Source organism: Telopea speciosissima, chromosome 7 (genome assembly GCF_018873765.1).
Source record: "Telopea speciosissima isolate NSW1024214 ecotype Mountain lineage chromosome 7, Tspe_v1, whole genome shotgun sequence".
Taxonomy (NCBI): domain Eukaryota; kingdom Viridiplantae; phylum Streptophyta; class Magnoliopsida; order Proteales; family Proteaceae; genus Telopea; species Telopea speciosissima.
The window spans coordinates 39,991,666-40,011,040 of NC_057922.1; the positions used below are offsets into that span (position 1 = coordinate 39,991,666).

General features: G+C 43.4%; 1 protein-coding gene and 1 long non-coding RNA gene across 2 annotated transcripts; one reads left to right on the top strand and one right to left on the bottom strand.

The window, feature by feature from the left end:
- Positions 1–591: 591 nt before the first annotated feature.
- LOC122666871 lies at positions 592–16,227 on the bottom strand. The gene is made up of 3 exons (XR_006333722.1): positions 16,104–16,227; positions 3,889–3,890; positions 592–603 (listed from the first exon to the last, which is right to left on the bottom strand). It is a non-coding gene; the product is annotated as an uncharacterized LOC122666871 (long non-coding RNA).
- Positions 10,391–12,828, top strand: LOC122666870 (putative pectinesterase/pectinesterase inhibitor 22). Its single transcript, XM_043862966.1, has 2 exons — positions 10,391–11,319; positions 12,150–12,828. Exons 1-2 carry the CDS (start codon positions 10,404–10,406, stop codon positions 12,818–12,820), a joined length of 1,587 nt encoding a protein of 528 aa, XP_043718901.1. The 5' UTR covers positions 10,391–10,403; the 3' UTR covers positions 12,821–12,828.
- Positions 16,228–19,375: the final 3,148 nt, after the last annotated feature.

Consider the following 19,375-nt stretch of genomic DNA (forward strand, 5'->3'; position numbering starts at 1 on the left):
CCTACGCCATCATTGATCTAACAAGATCTAAAAGCGTCCTATTCCTCTGCTCCGCTACACCATTTTGTTGCGGGGTGTGGAGAATGGTTAGCTGTCTGGTGATTCCTTTCTCCTCACACATCTATTTAAATTGATCTGACAAATATTCGTGTCCTCGGTCAGTGTGCAGAGTTTTTAAACTCTTGCTCTGTTGATTTTCAACCTCTGCAATAAAGCGTTTGAAGCAATCTAGTGCTTTGTAGCGATGAGCGATCAAATAGACATAACCAAATCATGAGTAATCATCGATAAATGTGAGAAAATAGGAAGCTTTATGACATGCCTTCACATTCATTGGTCTGCAAATGTCCGAATGGACAAGCTCTAGGGTCTGGGTTAACCGTTTAGCCATTCCAAAAGGCTTCCGATGGGCCTTACCCATTAAACATGCCTCACATGTCGGTAGGTTGACTTTAGCGAGTGAGCCAAGAAGGCCTTCTCTAGCTAGCCATCCCATTCTATCTCGACCTATATGTCCCAGTCTAGCATGCCATGCAAGTGAATCCGAACTAATATCAGAATTAACCACAAAAGATGAAGAGTAAACAGTAGGAATTATCAAATCTAATTTAACAAAACCATTCTCAAGTTTGCAATATCCAAAAATACTACCATCCAAACGTATCTCAAACGAGTCACTATAAAAAACAAAGGAATAACCTAAAGTCAAAAGTGCAGTAATGGAAAGTAGATTATGTTGGATTTTCGGTGTGTATAGCACATCAAGAAGTAGCAAGATGCGCCAAGTGCGCAAGGTAAGATGATAAGTACCAACTCCTCGAACTGCTTCACTCGTGCCATTCCTATGCGTTGTTTTATCAGCAGGTGATGCATTGACACAAGGGTTCCATCTTCATCGTCTACCCGTTCGAACACCAAATCAACACTCCATAATGTATACAAGGCTACAACTTCAGGTTCCGGACCTATAATCGGATTCGGGTTAGGGACTTACAACCAAAGTTCAAATTAGTCCAGATTTTGGGCACGAGTGTAACATTCAATGTCTCAGATAACCAACCGATGAAGAACTATACCTCTCTAACTCCCAACATCTCAACATAGAATCCAGACCATTCTTTATCCCACATCCCACATGTATTAATACAAATATTGCATTTATTATTATTTTTTTAACAGATTCATATACAGGGCAAGCCTTCAACCAAGATTAGGTTACCTAGCCAATTAAGCAAAGTATTAGTTTTCTTTGGTAAGAGGAGTTCATAGCAATTATTCTTTTTTTTTTTGTAACAAAAACTTTATTGAAAAGAGTGCTTGGCGTTGTTTTCTCCTGTTTAGATAATCAGGCCTCGTGGACCAAGTCATGAATGTATTTCTATTTAGTAAATTGATTATCGATCCATAATTGGGTTTTAAATGACATAATTGACTAATTGGGCTACAAACAGTCTTTTAACAAATTATAAACCCATAAACAGTTCTTCAACTTAACATGCCATAAACAGTTATAATCTACCTAAAAGGATATAATTAAGGCTAATTGGGCTATAAATGGTCAGTCACAACATTTGATTGGTCATGATAGGGTGATCCTTTTGTCACTACCTTGCATCAAGAGCGTCCGATTATTAATGGGTCAGTGTTTGAACCCAACACAACACGTCTAGTAATTAATCATAAGGAATTACCCCCTAATGAGTGGATCTTAGGAATTGCCTGTCTATCAACAAGATTTAGGCATGCCTAGTTCTATCTCTAACTCTTTTAGTACCTTTAATTACACAAATCGATATGGGCCTCGGGCCCAGTTCAAACCACCCACAAGGGGCAGGCCAACCCAACCCACAAGCATGGAGAGAGCCGGCCACTTAAGTGGCTGACTCTCTCCCCCCCCCTCTCTTGTAGAGTCCTAGAGTGAATCTAAAAGGGGGGTAGGCCTTAGGGTTTTTGGCTTTATATAGATAGCCTCTAACCCTAAGGCGAGACACACTGAAAACCAAATTTCCAATTTCTCTTTGCTCTCCAAGTATTTGTGTTCTCTTTGGGATCCCATCTCTTCCCAGGGATTTGTGGTGTGTACTTCTCTGTGGAAAAACCTGACAAGATATTTGAGACTGAGTTGAGTTGAGTTGAGTTTATTTTCTTCAATAAAGAAATATTTTCTTCTAATGGCCAGGTACACGTATAGTGAACTTTCACTTCCTAATCTGTCCTTGAGCAAAATATCTCTCTTCATGCTTTCTAATATGAAGCTTGAATCAACAAAGTGCTATGGATATTGACTAGTCCGACAGATGAGTCAGCTTAAAGGGAGCAAGCATACAATGATTAATGGTATATCTTCTACAAATTTATGAGCTCCCCTATAGTGTGTCCAAATTAATTTATCATCACCTCCATTGGGGATACTCATTATTTATTTATTTATTTTTTGATAGTTGGGCCCCAAAGAGAATTGAACTCGTGACCTTTTCTTTGTAAGATGTTGGTCCTTGCCAACTGAACAACCCCCTTGTGGTTTAAAAAGGGAGTTTTTTTCATAGAGAGATTGTTTCCAAACTCGAACACGTGATCACTTGGTCATAATGAAGGAACCTTGAACGTTGCACCAAGGCCCGTTCGGGGATACTCATTAATTTCTTTTCTCTCTAAAAGTCATTTTCATCTATAATTTTGATCAATTCCTTATTGAGAGTAATCTATTTCTTTATTTGTTCGAAAAAAAAAAAAAAAACCCAAAGGGAAGAACCTCAAACATTTTGAACCATAATAGATAATCTATTTTGACATGTGGGTGATGGAGAGAATTCCCCCTATCTTTTTTAATAATTTTTCCAAACAACTCAATTCTTTTTCTTTTTTTTGGTTAAAAAAACCAATTCAATTCATATGGCGAAAAACAATGTGACAAGGAGCTGCTACAATACTGGGTAACAACTAGGAAGACTGAAAGAGGGAATGGAGTAAAACAAAATAACCATGGTTAAGCACCAAGGATAAAAAGATTTGCTCACTCTGAACCAAGGTGTCTTGTGAGTGTATGTTGTATAAGAAATAAGAGAGAGAGAGAGAGAGAGAGAGAGAGAGCGGTCTTGGTGTTGATGAAGATGCTTGAGCCGGTCCGAGGCTCCCGGCCAATGCTTCCTTTCTGTAACTTGGGGGGCTATAGGAGACTCAACAAAGAGCTAGCAGGATTTTGGATTTTAGGAAGTCCTTTTTCTTAAGGTTCAAAATTTGTAATATATTCAAAGGAGTGTAATTTTGATTTATCTAATATTGACACTGCCATCAAAATTTAATGTTTATGAAGCACTAATGTGTTTGCCACATCTTTCATTGATGCATGTATCATGTCGTCTATAATCACATAATCGAAACAAGGTTCAATAAAAAAAAAATAATAATAATCAAAACAAGGTTAGGAGATATAAGTGGGTTTGAGTCATGCCACCGGTCACTCTCTTTAAGACTTTAGTTCCCCCTTATTGTTACAATCGGGTTGATGCGAACTAGTCTCCCGAGATAAAACAATCCATGTTGGCCCTCTAGTGCATATGCACTCGCTGATTAAGCCCTATCAGAAAGCCCGTAGGTTGTGCTCAACTTTAGAAAAGTAGAAAACAACTTCAAAGCAATCAATATGGTATGTGCAAAACTGAGAGAGAGAGAGAGTACAAAAATTAGATGTCAATGATGTTCTTGACAATTAAGATTCTGTTAATAGGAAAATCAAGAGAATAATCTTAGATCTTGTTATTGCATATGAAAAGGAATGATATAAAGAAAATCAAGAGAATAATCTTATATCTTGTTATTGCATATGAAAAGGAATGATATAAACACAAGAAAGTTTCCTACCATGGAGTTTATGTAGAAGGAAAGGACGCCTAATGCAATCTAAATACATGGAAAGAATAAACGTGCTTAGGTGGAGGAGATATCCCGTAGTACTCCCCCTCAAGTTGGAGCGTGCAAATCCCGAACGCCCAACTTGGACGTTAGAAACTCAAATTGCTCGAGACCAAGGGCCTTGGAGAACACATCGGCCAGCTGAAGCGAGGAGGCAATCTTGCATGGTAGGATGAGTCCTTGTTGGAGTTTTTCACAAATAAGATGGCAATCAATCTCAATATGCTTCATGCATTTGTGAAAGATAGGATTGGCGGCAATGTGTAAAGCGGCCTGGTTGTCATAGTGTAGGGGAATGGAGGATGTAGAAGACAAGCCAATTTTAAGAAGTAAGGATTTCAACCATACTAATTCGCATGTGGTAACTGCCATGGCATGGTACTCGGCCTCAGCCAAAGAATGGGAGGTAGTAGACTGCTTCTTTGTTTTCCAAGAGACCAAACTGTCACCTAACAGAATACAGTAACCGGTGGTGGAGCAACGAGTCATAGGGCAACTAGCCCAATCGGAGTCACAATAAGCGCGTAAGGCCAAAGATGAAGCAACCAGATAAAAAAGTCTCCGAGCCAGAGAGCACTTAAGATAATGCAATAAGTTATGAGCAACTTCTATGTGAGGTTGCCTAGGCTGATGCATAAATTGGCTTAAGATGCTAACAACATGAGCTATGTCGGGCCTGGTTACTATAAGGTAAATCAAGCGGCCAATGAGGCGCCGATAAGGAGTAGGATTAGGAATGATGTTGCCCAAAGCATCAGTTAACTTCAAGTGAAGTTCCATTGGTGTGTCTGCAGGTCGAGCCCTAGTGTATCCAGAGTCAGCCAATAAATCAAGCACATAATTCTGCTAAGAGAGATATAAGCCTTTGGTTGAACGGGCAATCTCGATGCTCAAAAAATACTTGAGAGGACCCAGATCTTTGATATGAAACTGATTATGTAGCATGGTCAGAACCTCTTGAATGAGTGTGAGATCGGTTCTAGTGATTAGCAAATCGTCAATAGATAATAAGATGAACATAGTAGCAGATTCCCGGTGAAGAATAAAGAGCGAATGATCTACATCAGAATGATGAAAACCATAGGCACAGAGGGCTGCAGAGAACTTGGAGTACCATTGCTGAGAGGCCTGCTTAAGGCCATATATGGATTTGTGTAGGCGGCAAACAAGTGACTCCCCCTTACAACGATAACCAAGGGGAGGAGTCATGTAAACTTCTTTGTCAAGATCACCATGCAAGAAAGCATTGTTAACATCCATTTGTAAAAGGGGCCAATCACAAACACTTGCCAAAGCAAGAAGAACGCGTACAGTGACAAGCTTCGTGACCGGGGCGAAGGTGTCATGGTAATCAATGCCCTCAATTTGGAAATACCCTTTAGCAACAAGGCACTCCTTGTACCTGTCAATGGTGCCATCAGAACGACGCTTGATCTTGTACACCCATTTAGAACCAATGGGCTTCTTTCCAGGAGGTAGAGGAACAAGGGACCAAGTCTGATTTTCAGAGAGAGCATGGATTTTGGCCTGCATGGCGTCTCTCCACTCCTTACATTCCATGGTGTCAAACCCTGCTCCTGTCTGGCTGGAATTTTGATTTAAGGATAGGAACCCCTGACCAGGCAACCAGGAACACTGTGGAGTATCACTCCAGTGACTTGGATTAATGAGGAAACCCTATGCATGTCTTCCTGTATACCTGTCAGAAGGTGGATAGTAGACCCCTGCAGCTACACAGCTCATAGCATGATGTATGGCCTGGACTCCAGGTAATCTTTCTCCTCTCCATAACTATGGGACCCACCTCTGGAAAAGTATGTAAAAACACCATGGGGACAATGCTCTGACCAAGGATCAAACCCCTGTGCAAGCCCCACTGAGATTCAGCTTTGCTGAAATCTCTGGGCGATGGCACTGGGCGATGCAGATAAGGCCTAGAGACATCGCCCAGTGAGATAGACAGCTGATTTAATTAATTTTAAATTATGGGGACCACCCATAATGGACATGGGCACCCTCCATAGATAGAGGGGAGTCTGAGGGACCACCTCATACCCTTGGATCACTGTGGACCCCACCAGTGTGCCCAGAATCACTGAGAAACAGTTTAAAAACTCATTTTCAAAAGGGGCCTTAGCAGCCAAACAGACCCTAGTAGGGACTGGGCCTATAAATAGATGAGCCTTGGGCTCATTTAGAGCTCTTACTACTGCTCATTTCGTGGGAGAGAAAAGGAGAGAAAGAAGAGAGAAAAGAGACGAAAAGAGAGGGAGAAGGAAGGGAAGAAGGAAGGATTGGGTGGCAGCCTTGCATCCAAGCTTGGGATCGAGCTTCTCAAACCTGGGCAGGTATAAACAACACTGTTCCTACTTGCTGCTACTATTAAACTCATATAGTTGATGTGTTCTTGCCATCTGGCAGCCCAGAATAGCTGGGAAATGCTAGGGATGGCTCTAGATCTGCCATGCAAGCATAGAGCATGGGAGATCTGAGATTTTTAGTAGATTTCATAAGCCTGATATGCTATTCTTAGAGCCAAAATCTGGATGTGCACGGCTGCACTGCCAAATGCTTAGTTGCTTGGCTATTTGGAACCCTGGATGTAAGGTTGGCTGCATGGGACCAAGCCCTAGGTGGTAGCGGCCTTGAATCACCATTTTACATCTGTTACCAGCTTAACATATAGCTGAAACTGAGTTTCATACCTGGAGAAAACCCTGTGATACTATTCACTAAGCTGCCTAGTCAGCCTCTGGCAGCCAAGTGGTGGGCCCAGTAGAGAATCCACTTAGACCAAAAGGTAGATCACCCCTGGGGCTACCTAACACCCTAACATGCATGGGGTGATGATTTGGTCACTGCCCATGGTCTGCAACCTAGGAAACTCAGCCAGATGTCGATTTGAAGACTCTAGGCGATGCACCCAACGCCCAGAGCCATCGCCCAGTGAATAAAAGTTGGCAGAATTGATGATCTGGCTTAGGGAACTGATGAGCACATTTATGTGTGAAATCTTAGGGCATAAAGCATACATTTTACCACATTGGACAGAGTTACTCGGTGCTTTCTTGTGCTTTTCAGGTTTTAGGTGAATTCTTGTGAAAAATGGAGGAGATGATGTTAAGGAAATGTTTTTAAGCTGTTTAGAGGTGTTAATGACTTGGATGCGTAGCCCATCGAGTTAGCTTCGCAACGGTTCAAATGACACTTGATTCTGAGTTGAAACGAAGAAGTTACGGCAGTTTCCATAGCGAAGCGCGAAAATGGTCTATAGGGGTTTATTTATAATTATTGACAGTCGGCCGGGGACAAAGTGAAGCGAAAGTTTGAATTCTAGGGGCTTTAACATAATAACCAAAAGTTATATTTCCTGTACCCGAAATATTTCCATTTGGAGGGCTCTGGACAGTCCAACTTCAACTTGAGATATCTTGGGCTCCCGAACTCCAAATTGGACGAAATTTGGATCTATTTTGGGTGATTTTTCACAAGGAACACAATGGTGAGGCCTATATAAGCACCCCATGCTCCACGTTTTCTGAAAGACAGAATGGGTATTTTATTTATTCTTAAAGGAATCCTAGTCATCACCCTTACTCTCTCTCTCCTCCAACTTCTCAAGGGCACTTCTGAAATTCTACTTGGGATAGATTTATTTTGAAAGATATTCTCTCACCTATGGAAGTTGAAAAGTCAAAGATGCTTTGATTTTATTGCTTGGAGAAGATATCTACAAAGAAAAGAAAGCACTTGTTAGAATTGGAAGTTTACTTTTCTAGAAATAGAAGGTCTATGTAAACAATCTTCTCTTCTTCTTCTTTCTATTTTTTTCTTTTTTCTTAGGATTCAAGGCATTGTAAAAGAGGAAGGAGAAGAGAATATTCTCTTTTCTTAGGGAATATTTCTCCTACACTTCCCTCTTCTCTCTTCTCCTCTCTTCCCCCTATAAATACCCCTTGCCCTTTGGCTTGTAACAAGTGAGTTTTTTAGTTCAGTTTTTAGTTAGTTTCTAGTTCAATTTTAATTCAGTTTTTTAGTGTAATTTTTACTTCATTCACTTAATGAAATTTTCTCTTCTTTTCCTATTTTTGGCTTAAGTTCTTAGTTTTGATTTCAAGTTCTTAGTTTTGATTTCATAAGTCTAGTTTAATGGTTGTAATAGTTTTAGTTTAAAGCTTCCTAGTCTAAGTTCCTATGTTGATGACAAGACATGGAGATTTAGAAGAGGAAGCCATGGTGAGTTTATTTAAGTATTCAAGCACATCAAGGTATCTCATTCTCTAAACCCTTAATCTCATTCTCCCTCTCCTCTATCTCTCTCTATCTTCTTCTTCTTCTCCCTCTATTTCTTTTATTTTTTTTTTATATGGTTGTGGTTTGTGGATGCACTTTTATTCCCTTATTCCTTTTTATGTGGTTATTATATGTGGCTGCATTTTTATTCCTTTCAATTTGCGTTAGTCTGATAGGTTAGATGCTCATGTGTTAGGACGCCAATTTAATCCCTTAATTTTGTTAGATGCTTATGAGTTAGGATGTATTAATTTTCATTAATTTAATTAGTTTAATTTAACACTTTAATTTGGTTCACTTTGCATTACTTTTAAGTTAGTTAAATAGAGTGGCATATATCTCCTCGTGTTCGACCCGTAGCTACGATTGACCCGTACGCTTGCGGTATTAAAGGGGGGTTGATCCAATTCCTGAGACACAATGGGAAAAAAACTGCATAAATCGTCAGAGAGCAACACAGAGACAGTGAAAGAGAGAGAGAGATAGAGAGGGAAAAAGCGAGAGAGAGATGCAGAGACTGCGAGAGATAGAGAGGGAGAGAGAGAGACAGAGAGAGGGAAAGAGCGAGAGAGAGATGCAGAGACTGCGAGAGAGAGAGAGAGAGAGAGAGAGAGAGAGAGAGAGAGAGAGAGAGAGAGAGAGAGATCTCACCTTCTTAGGGTTGCAGAGCGAGATCTGCTTTCGTCTCCAAAGTTCCGAGGGCAAGAGAGCTCTTCCACACTTCAGACTCGTCACGGGTTTTCTCTCGAAAAATCACGGGTTGAAAGTCATTTGTCCCCTTCGTTTTGTTCTCGTTCTTTGCAGACCGTCTCAGAGACGGTCTATAAAGAACGTTCTTTTGGTGATAATAACCTCCGGTTCGTTCTAAAAGAACAAAAAAACAAACTGAATTACCAAACGCATTTTCATGTTATTTTGTTCTAAAAGAACAAAAAAACTGTTCTGAACGGCGTTCTGAACGTTACCAAACACCCTCTAGAAATATTCTGACATTGACACCTTTCTGTTACGTTAATGACATAATAATGTCACTTTCAAATTATTTTTGAAAACACTTTTACACCCTTAACTTAAAGGAACTTTCGAAAATAAGACAAGAGAATCAAGGGAATGTGTAAAGTTCTAAATATACATATAGAGGTGTCATTAAGACACTCTCTTTTTTAAATACCTAAGATTGGCATTTTGATACGAGAAAAAAGATTTCCACAAACTTGGAGTGGGATTCCTTCTCACACCATCTCACATAATAAGCCATGAGTCTGCATTCTACACTGACACTCTCTCTCCTTGATTTAAAGAACTTTCGAAAAGAAGATGAGAGAATCAAAAGAAGTGTCAAGTTCTAATTACACCTATAGAGGTGTCATTAAGACACTCCTTTTTAAATACCTAAGATTGGAATTTTGATATGAGAAAAAGATTTCCACAAAGCTGGAGTGGGATTCCTTCTCACGCCATCTCACATAATAAGCCATGAGTTATGCATTCTACACTGACACTCTCTCTCCTTGACTTAAAGAACTTTCAAAAAGAAGACAAGAGAATCAAAAGAACGTGTCAAGTTCTAAATACACCTATAGAGATGTCATTAAGACACGTTTTTTTAAATACCTAAGATTGACATTTTGATATGAAAAACAATAATTCCACAAAGCTTGAGTGGGATTAATTCCTTCTCACTCACAAATAAGCCATGAGTTTGTATTCTACGCTTGACACTCTCTCTCTCTCTCTCTCTCCTTAGGGAAAAATGTGAGCCCAGCTGGAAAATGTGTGGGATACCTCTTCACTTCTCTTTCTTCTTTCTTCTTCTTCTTTTTTGTGTGCGTGTGTGTGTGTTATAGGATACCTCTTCACTTCTCATTTCTTATTCTAAGAACTTTTGGGCTTTTTGGTGGGCCACTCAACCGAAAGAGTCAAGACAAATACCCAAAGCATGGAAGAATAAACCTTGCCCATTTAGCATTCACCCTACCTACACAAAAAAAGCATAACTTCATCTATGGCTTCAGGAAGGCATAAAGTTTTCGACCCCTTGCTTGCTATCAGCGCCAAAGAAAGTAGAAACCCAAAGAAAGATCGATCTCACATTCCCCATTTATAAGAGAACCAACTTCTTCTAATCCATACTCCTCATTATAATCATGGCTTCAATCAATCTTCCTCTTCTTCTTCTCCTACTCAATCTCCTTCTAATGCTTCCTTCCTTCCATGCTAACCCACAAGAAGGAAATTTAGGAAATGGGTTTATCCAAGATTTGATCATTCAAGCTTGTGCCAACACCACTAACCATCAATCTTGCCTTTCCAACCTTCAAGCTGAACTTGTCCACACGGGTAAGGGTAGCCCAAATTCTGTCCTTCGTGCAGGGATCAGTGCTACCTTGACCCAAGTAAATCGTGCCATATCAATGATCACTAAAGTTAGTACCTTATCAGTGGATCCCCGTGAACAAATGGCCGTGGAGGACTGCAAAGAGCTGCTCGATTTCTCCGTATCAGAGCTATCGTGGTCGTTATCGGATATGCGAAACATCCGATCAACCAACCCGAGCAGTCACAACCCTCAAGGTAACTTCAAAGCATGGCTTAGTGCTGCTCTCACTAACCAAGACACATGCCTTGAAGGCTTCGAGGGTACTAATGGTCACATTAGAGATTACATGGAGGGGAGCTTACAACAAGTCTCACAACTCATCTCTAATCTTTTGGTTATGTATCATAAGATGCATAGTATACCTCTTACACCACCAAGAGATGAAACACAGGAGAATGGGGAAGAATTGGTGTCTGGTTTCCCGAAATGGGTCACGGAGGAAGATCGAGAGCTTCTATTGGCAGCAAGGCCACATAGTAGGAGAATAGATGTGGTAGTAGCCTTGGATGGGAGTGGGCACTATAGATCGATCACAGAGGCAGTGATGGAAGCTCCTAATTACAGTGGAAGGAGGTATGTTATCCATGTGAGGAAGGGAGTTTACAGAGAGAACTTGGATTTGAAGAAGAAGAAGACCAATATTTCGCTTTTGGGAGATGGGATTGGAGCCACTGTTATCACTGGCGCTCGTAATTTCATGCAAGGTTATACAACTTTTCGAACACCTACCATTGGTAAGTCCTTCAACTTAGATATTTACAAAATTTATTTTTTTATTGGGCAAGAGATTGCTGTCAAGTTGCATGGCCTCTACACGAGCATGGTGGTCAATGTGAGAGCATATATCAACATGAATGGGGTTTTTTTATTTCATGGGAGGTGGGTATGTAGTAATTTCACAGGAAGCAATTTTCTGTTCGGGAATGTGGCTTGCACCAGCACTCTCATGTGTCTATCTCTCTCCTCCTCAAAACATCAAGGCAAAGGTGTCTTTTCATATGGAGAAGAGAGACATAGACTCATGGGAGTGTTAATCCAATTTGGATCCTCTACTGTCGAGCTGCCAGGCAGGACCCTACTGCCAAGACACAGCAAGACGGGGAATGACTGCCTTACCCCCACTCGGGCAAGGCGTTCGGGCAAGGGAGCAAGGGGGCAAGGGTAAGGCGGTCATTCCCTACCTTGATGTGTCTTGGCAGTAGGGTCCTGTCAGGCAGCTCGGTAGTAGAGGATCAGGTTCCCTCACACTCTACTCTGCAAAGTCCAAAATATCCTATGGAGACGATAATTTTCGAGTCCGGTGAATCTTCACGTACTTGAACGACTCACAACCGTTCAAATGGAATATTCTCACAGATTAGATTCCATCTGAATGACTATGAGTCGTTCACATATGCTCACATACGTGAAAATGATTCCCCGCTCACATAGCACTCTGGTTAAGAGATTCTCTCAAAAAAAAGGGGGTCAGATAAATATATGGGGGAAAAAAATTCAACAAATCATCAGTTGATCGTTACTTCTGACTTTAAGATCCCATTGTATTTTTGGTGGGGTTTTGCAGCGGTTTCTGGACGGGGTTTCATAGCAAAGGACATGACGTTCCGTAACACGGCAGGACCAGAGAACCATCAAGCGGTGGCTCTCCGAGTTGACTCAGACCTCTCAGCCTTCTACCGGTGCAGCATGGAAGGTTACCAAGACACACTCTACTCCCACTCACTCCGTCAATTCTACAGAGAATGCAACATCTACGGCACCATCGACTTCATATTCGGGAACGGACAAGCAGTGTTTCAGGAATGCAAGATCTTCACCAGGAAACCCTTACCACTACAGAAGGTGACCATCACTGCCCAAGGAAGGAAAGACCCACACCAGAGCACTGGATTCTCCATACAACACAGTGAGGTTCTGGCTACGTATCCCACTTACTTAGGGAGGCCATGGAAATTGTACTCTAGAACTGTATACATGAATACGTTCATGAGTTATCAGGTTCAGCCACGAGGTTGGCTGGAATGGTTGGGGAATTTCGCATTGGATACATTGTATTACGGGGAATACAATAACTATGGACCCGGTGCGGGGTTGGGTGGACGAGTGAGATGGCCAGGTTTTCACATCATTAAGGATGCTGCCACTGCTAGTTTCTTCACAGTTGAGCGTTTCATCGACGGGCTCCGATGGTTGCCATCCACTGGTATTACTTTTACTCTCGGTTTAACCGAATAACTATCTCTCTTTCTCTAATTAGAAAGTCATTATATTTATGTAATGTACAACAGTTTGACCTATTTATACTTCCGTGTAATCGGTGATGAAAATTTATAATCTTGATACGATATTCTGAATAAATTGATTTTTCACAGGCTCAAGCACATTTATATTATGTGGAGTATGACATCTCTTAAGAAATAAAATAAAAGGGTAGTTATTGGTGTCAAAAAATTTGTAACATTTTTAAAGTCACAAGAGAAAATTATCTTTGGCCATTGTGACTTGCGAGTGGGGATTTTTTCGCGCAAGGAAAATTGCCATTACTTACACCCCATTTTCCGCCTTGTGCGTGTTACAGTCCGCCTTGTGCGTGTTTGAAGCAGCATTTCTCCCCACTGAGAGCGAAAGACCTCTGACCTTACAGTCATGGCGCCGTTTGATGAAGAGTTTTTGGAAGCATTTGTGGACCCTTTGATATGTCATCTCTTCATTGTAGCCCTCCTATTTGCCTACTTCTGCCTTGAGATGTTTGGAGCACTCATCTTCCTTCTCGAGTTTCTTCTGTGAGTCTGTACCTCGCTCTGCTACCCTGTTCTTTCCCTTTCTCCCCCTCCACTCATAATCCCTTCCTTGATTGAGTCTGCGCTGGGTCCTTTCATTCTGCTAGTCCCTGGCTCTTCTCCCCCGTTCCTTCTCCCCTATACCCAGAGCTGGTAGCAGCACTCTGAGCGTGCTCTGCTCGGGTCCTTCACTTTTTCTCACTCCCTGACCTGCTTTGTCCGGTGTTTGTGACCTTCGTTTTCCTGGGTCCTCTCCCCCTCTAATGGAGTCCAACCCTGAAACCCCTCCTACAAACCTCACACTCTCTCTCCCTCCACCATCCCACCCCACCCCCACCAGTCTCTCCGGCCCAACAGAACTCTCGCCCAGCCACACATGAAGACATTGCTTCAGATTCCAATGATGAGGTTTTTATTGACGCAGCGACTGAAGCGAAAGCCTCCCACCAATGGAAGAACTCGTTAGTCGGTTATGTTCTTGCAGGGAAACCATATCGGAAATAGGCCGTTTATGAGGGCTTGTTAACTACCTGGAATGCCAGACATCGGGAGGAGGTCTCCCCCATACAAGACAGGCTCTTCTTGTTCCAGTTCCAGCACGCAATGGCTAAAGCGAATGTTCTTCGGGAAAGCCCCTGGTCGGTCTCAGGGAACCTCTTGGTTCTGGAGGAATGGAACCCAGAACAGATATGGGCTTGATACATCCAAGATTCACCGGACCAATCAGCGGCTGCCACGTGTCACCGAACGACCCGCTCCAGAACCAAGGAGAACCAACCGAGGGTCCCACCCGGGCGCGGCCTCTCACCAGGGCGCGGCCTCTCACCAGGGCGCAGCCTCTCACTCAGGCGGGCCTGCACCCAGGCGCGGTCTCTCACCCAGGCGCGGCCTGCACCCAGGCGCAGCAACGTGGACCCAGACGTGATGTACACGGACATCGGGGCTACTCGTCTATGACCCAATCGTGTCACTACAGACTCATGTCACCACCAGGACTCTAGGCCACCGCTTAGAAGTCACATCACCCAGACGGATTCAAGCACCAATGACGTTATCACCACACGCAGGTATCTATCTACCAAGGATCTTGATACCACCAGGATACTCCCTCCTGCGGGGAGATGGCCAATCAGGATAGAGCCCCGTTACCCAGGGCCTCTATCCACTCAACGGCACAATCGCCATCAAACTGGGACTCTCCACACCGCCATACACTACTATAAAAGGCAAGGTACACAACCCCATTGGGGGACATTTGAACTCATATTGAATAATCACTATTCATCTGTTTGCTCAGGAGATCTAACTTTGGCATCGGAGAGCCCTAGGCCGGGACCACACTGATTCTCTCTGTTGACCCTTTGGTCCACTTGCAGGTGACAGCACTCGCAGGACCACTCGATGATTTCTTGACACAACAGGGCCTTCAACCAATGTGATTTCTGGGTACAACTTTTCACGGTGCCGCTGGATCTCTGTGAAGCTGAAGTGATGCTAAAGCTTACAAGTAAGATTGGCACTCCTTGCACCATTATGCTGATAGAGGGTCAAAGATTTGGGGAACGAGTGAACTTCGTGCAGGAAAGAATTTCAGTGGATATTCACAAACCCTTAAGGAGCGCCATCTCAATCAAGTGTAACCACGGTGGGAAATCGAGTATTGAGGTAAGGTTCGAGAGACTACCTCTTTTCTGTTACTTCTGTGGTCTACTGGGGCACGATGACATGAGGTGTACTACCATGTTTGAGGAATTGGAGTTACATAGAAGTATCCATGGCTGCAAGCCCGAAATAGATTGTGATGCCCTTCCCAAGGCTAGGTGTGGTACTAACATCAGAGGCACGGTACCTGATGATAGGCTCATCTAGAAAGCTGTCGTAATATTCCAGAGCAGTGACTCTCCTCAGAGTAATCCGACTACTGGTGTGATGGAAGATGACCGAAACCCTAATCCCTTAGCCAAGCTAGCCAGTGTCAGTATGACTGCCAATTCACCTGCCACAAGTCATTCTACCCAGGAGACACCCCAAGTGGGCGTTATGGTAGGGACCACACAAATAGCTGCCCAACCTCAGCATCATAATACTCATTTTGTCCCTGTGGCGCCAGCCAATTCACTACCCAACAACTCAGCCATAGCCCCTTTCCTCCCTTCATCCAGCCCCACTTCTAATCATCAGCAGGCCCATGATCCGATACCTGTCACCCAGATCCCCATACCCCCCTCCCTCCACGCATATCTCCAACAACGGCCTGACCATCAGGAGGCAATACTATCATTGCTGAACCACATGTCAATGGTCTCCTTATCCGGGGCCCACTCCATCACTACTCCCCAAGCCAACCCAATCACTCTTGCACTACCATTAGCCAAAGTCTGGCCCACCTACCCAGAGACCCCATTTGATCGAACCTCCCTCAACCTTCTCCCTACCAATCCGCTGGGTCTTAGCAACATCCACCCTCTCCCACCAATTCAACCCCAGAACCAAATATCTCCCACTGATAACCAGTACATCTCTGCTGCTATCCCTCACTCCAGTGGCATGCTGACCCACGCTGTGTATCAGGCGCACCCACAACCTATCCCCTTTCAGGCCTAGATCCAAGATTCCCAACAACCACCAATCCCAGCCTAAACGTGCTAGACATGAAGAAGACAGTGCTGAGGCATCGTCTATGACGCTTCAGATCTCAGAGCAGGACCATGGAAGCCACCACCATCATCTTGAGGGACATTTTTTATCAGCTGGACCCGTGGAGACTGGGGTTTATCAGTCCCACGGGTCAGAATGAGAATTATGAGTTGGAATTGCGGGGGTTTGGGGAGCCCCCGGTCAGTTTGGATTCTTCAAAATCTCTCCAAGGAGGATTAACCTAAAATATTATTTTTGATAGAGACGAAATGTGACAAAGTGAAAATGGAGAAGATAAGGCAGAAGTTGAAGTTTCAGCATTGCATGGCGATCAATTCAGTGGGGGCTCCGGGGGGCCTAGCTCTCCTGTGGCATCATTATATAACTATCGATCCTCGGATTGTAGATAACAGGATTGTTGATGTTGAGGTATGTGTTACCCATGACCACAGATTTTGGCTGTCGTGCGTTTACGGTGATCAAGTAAAGGAGAGAAGGCATCTTGTTTGGGATCGTTTGAAGACCATTGGGCAAAATCGCACTGAGCAATGGCTTTGTCTGGGGGATTTCAATTCCCATCTTGCGTGGTTTGAGAAGGAGGGAGGAACTAAATCCTGCTCTAGGGACTCCGTGCAGTTTCAAGACATGTTGAACCATGCAAATCTCTTAGATTTGGGTTCCCAAGGGCCACTTTTCAAGTGGAATAACAGACGCAAGGGGACAGAGAACATATGAATCCGTTTGGATCAGGCCCTTGCTAATTCTGCATGGCTGATGAAGTATGAAGATTATGCTGTCTTTGTTCGCCCAACAATCTGGTTTGATCACAATCCTCTACTTGTGGATACTGAGGGTAGTAAGCCTAGGGGCACCAGGCCCTTCAGATTCAAAAAAATGTGGATGTGACACCCGCAATGTAAGGCACTGGTCTCTCAAGCTTGGTCTACCTCAGCCCACGGTGACTCTTCCACAGTGCTAGACACGTAGATGAGCAGATGCAGAGATGCCCTTAAAAAGTGGAACCGGGAGGAATTTGGTTTAGTTCATGAGAATATCAAAGCTCTTAAACTTCAACTAGCGATTGTGCAGGGGCAGCCAACCTCAAATTTCTCTCAGGACCAGGTAACCGAGCTTACACAAAGATTGGAAGAAGAATTGGAATGGGAGGAGATAATGTGGCATCAAAAATCCCGCATAGATTGGATCCAGCATGGAGACAAGAACTCTGCATTTTTCATGCCTCGACATTGCAACGAAGGCAGAGTAACAGAATCCTTAAACTTAAGCTGGCCTCGAGGGATTGGTCTAGATCCGAGACTGAAGTGTGTAATGAACTTCTGAATTACTTCATTGGTGCGGTCCACTCTCAGGGAATTAACTCTGATGCCCTGGCTTAAGCACTGCATAATGTTCATCCAATGGTTTCTGAGGAGCTGAATATTGCTCTGTGCGTTGTTCCTACGTTGGAGGAAGTCCATCATGCTCTCGCGGATATGGGACCGTTAAAGTCGCCAGGACCAGAGGGTTTCCCTCCTCTCTTCTTTCAACAGTATTGGCAGATTACGAAGGAGGACCTGTACCTGTGTGTGGTGGATTTCTTCTCGACCAGGCACATGCCGAAGGAGCTCAACAAAACATTTATATGCCTAGTCCCTAAAGTTCCCTCTCCTGAGTCTGCAGAGCACTTCCACCCCATTAGCTTGTGTGGGGTCCTTTCTAAGGTAATTTCCAAAATTATGGCCGAGAGACTCAAGGTAATGCTTTAAGGTATCATTTCTCCTAATCAATCAGCCTTTATTCCTGATAGACTGATTTCTGATAACGTTTTCATTGCTCATGAAATGTTCCACCATATTAAACATCAGAAAAAGGGGGGGGGGAAATTTCTTGGCTGTTAAGTTAGATATGAAAAAGGCTTATGATAGGATGGAATGGGTTTTTATAAGGGAATCCCTTTGTAGGCTGGGCTTTTGTAGTCAGTGGGTTAATATGGTGATGGATTGCATCTCTTCGGTCTCTTACACTCTTCTTGTCAATGGTTGTATAAAAGGTTCTTTCCCCCCCTCTAGGGGTATAATACAAGGGGATCCTCTTTCCCCCTTCATCTTTGTTCTTTGTTCTTAGGTTCTTAGTGCCATCATTGAGACAGCTGAATCTACTCAACTAACAAGAGGAATTAAAGTCAGAAATCGTGCCCCAAGGATATCCCATCTGTTGTTTGCCGACAATGCTCTCCTCTTCTCAGAACTGAAGCTTAATGAGGTGGTCCATTTGAAGGGTTATCTGAACTTATATTACCAGGAGAGTAGGCAGGAGATAAATTTGAGGAAGTCGGGTCTAACTTTTAGTCCCAACACCCCGCATCGGTTTAAACGTTGGTTCTCAAGGATTCTCAAAATACCCTATGGGGATGGTCCCTTGAAATATCTGGGTTTACCTTCCGAGATTGGGGTCTCAAAATCAGAAGTCTTTAAGGAGATTGCGAGTAAGACGTGCAAGAAAATCCAGGGGTGGAAAAATCAATTGCTTTCACAAGCTGGCCGAGAAGTTCTAATTAAGTCAGTTGCCTGCTCCATGTCGAACTATGCAGCTTCACATTTTGCCCTTCCAGCCTCGGTCCATGACACAATCAGGAAAGGAGTTTGTAACTTCTATTGGGGACAAAAGGAGGATGAAATGAAGGTTCATTGGATCTCCCGGAACTGGCTTTGTAGGTCTAAGGAAAGGGGTGGGCTTGGATTCCATGACCCTATACTTCATAATCGGGCGTTGTTGTCCAAAGTGGCGTGGAGATTGTTTCAGGAACCTGATTTGCTGTGGGCCAAGTTTATGAAGACAGAGTATTTTCCCAACTCGGACTTCCTCCATGCGAAGCCGGGCCATAAGCCCTCTTGGGCCTGGAGGAGTGCTTTGGTGGGCCAGAAGGTGCTACTCGATGGTTTATGTTGGGATGTTGGTGATGGGGAGTGTATAGACATCTGGGAGAGCAATTGGATACCATCCAACCCGGATTTCAGGGTCACATCGTATCGCCCTATCAGCTGTGATGTCCTTATGGTATCTGATCTTATCGATGGGCCTAATAGGACTTGGGGACTAGACCTCTTGGACCGCTATTTCAACTCTGTCGATAAAAAGAAAATTCTGAAGATCAAGCTAAGCATCATCCCCAGAGCGGATAGGCTTATGTGGGGCACCTCCAGGAATGGCCTCTTCTCAACAAAAGCTGCATACCATTTCTTATCTAATCAAAGAGACCATTTGGCCACAAATCACGGGTCGTCTTCTCGAGTGCACAGCTGGGAAAATGTTCCTTCGAAAGTTTGGAAGCTGATCTAGAACTGTAAATCCGTCCCGAAGATTAAATCATTCC

Bases quoted from the DNA above. Each gene is read 5' to 3' on its own strand.
- LOC122666870 (XM_043862966.1), top strand. From the start codon at position 10,404: ATGCTTCCTTCCTTCCATGCTAACCCACAAGAAGGAAATTTAGGAAAT. The intron at 11,320-12,149 runs GTAAGTCCTTCA...GGGGTTTTGCAG, and splicing joins TTTTCGAACACCTACCATTG to CGGTTTCTGGACGGGGTTTC.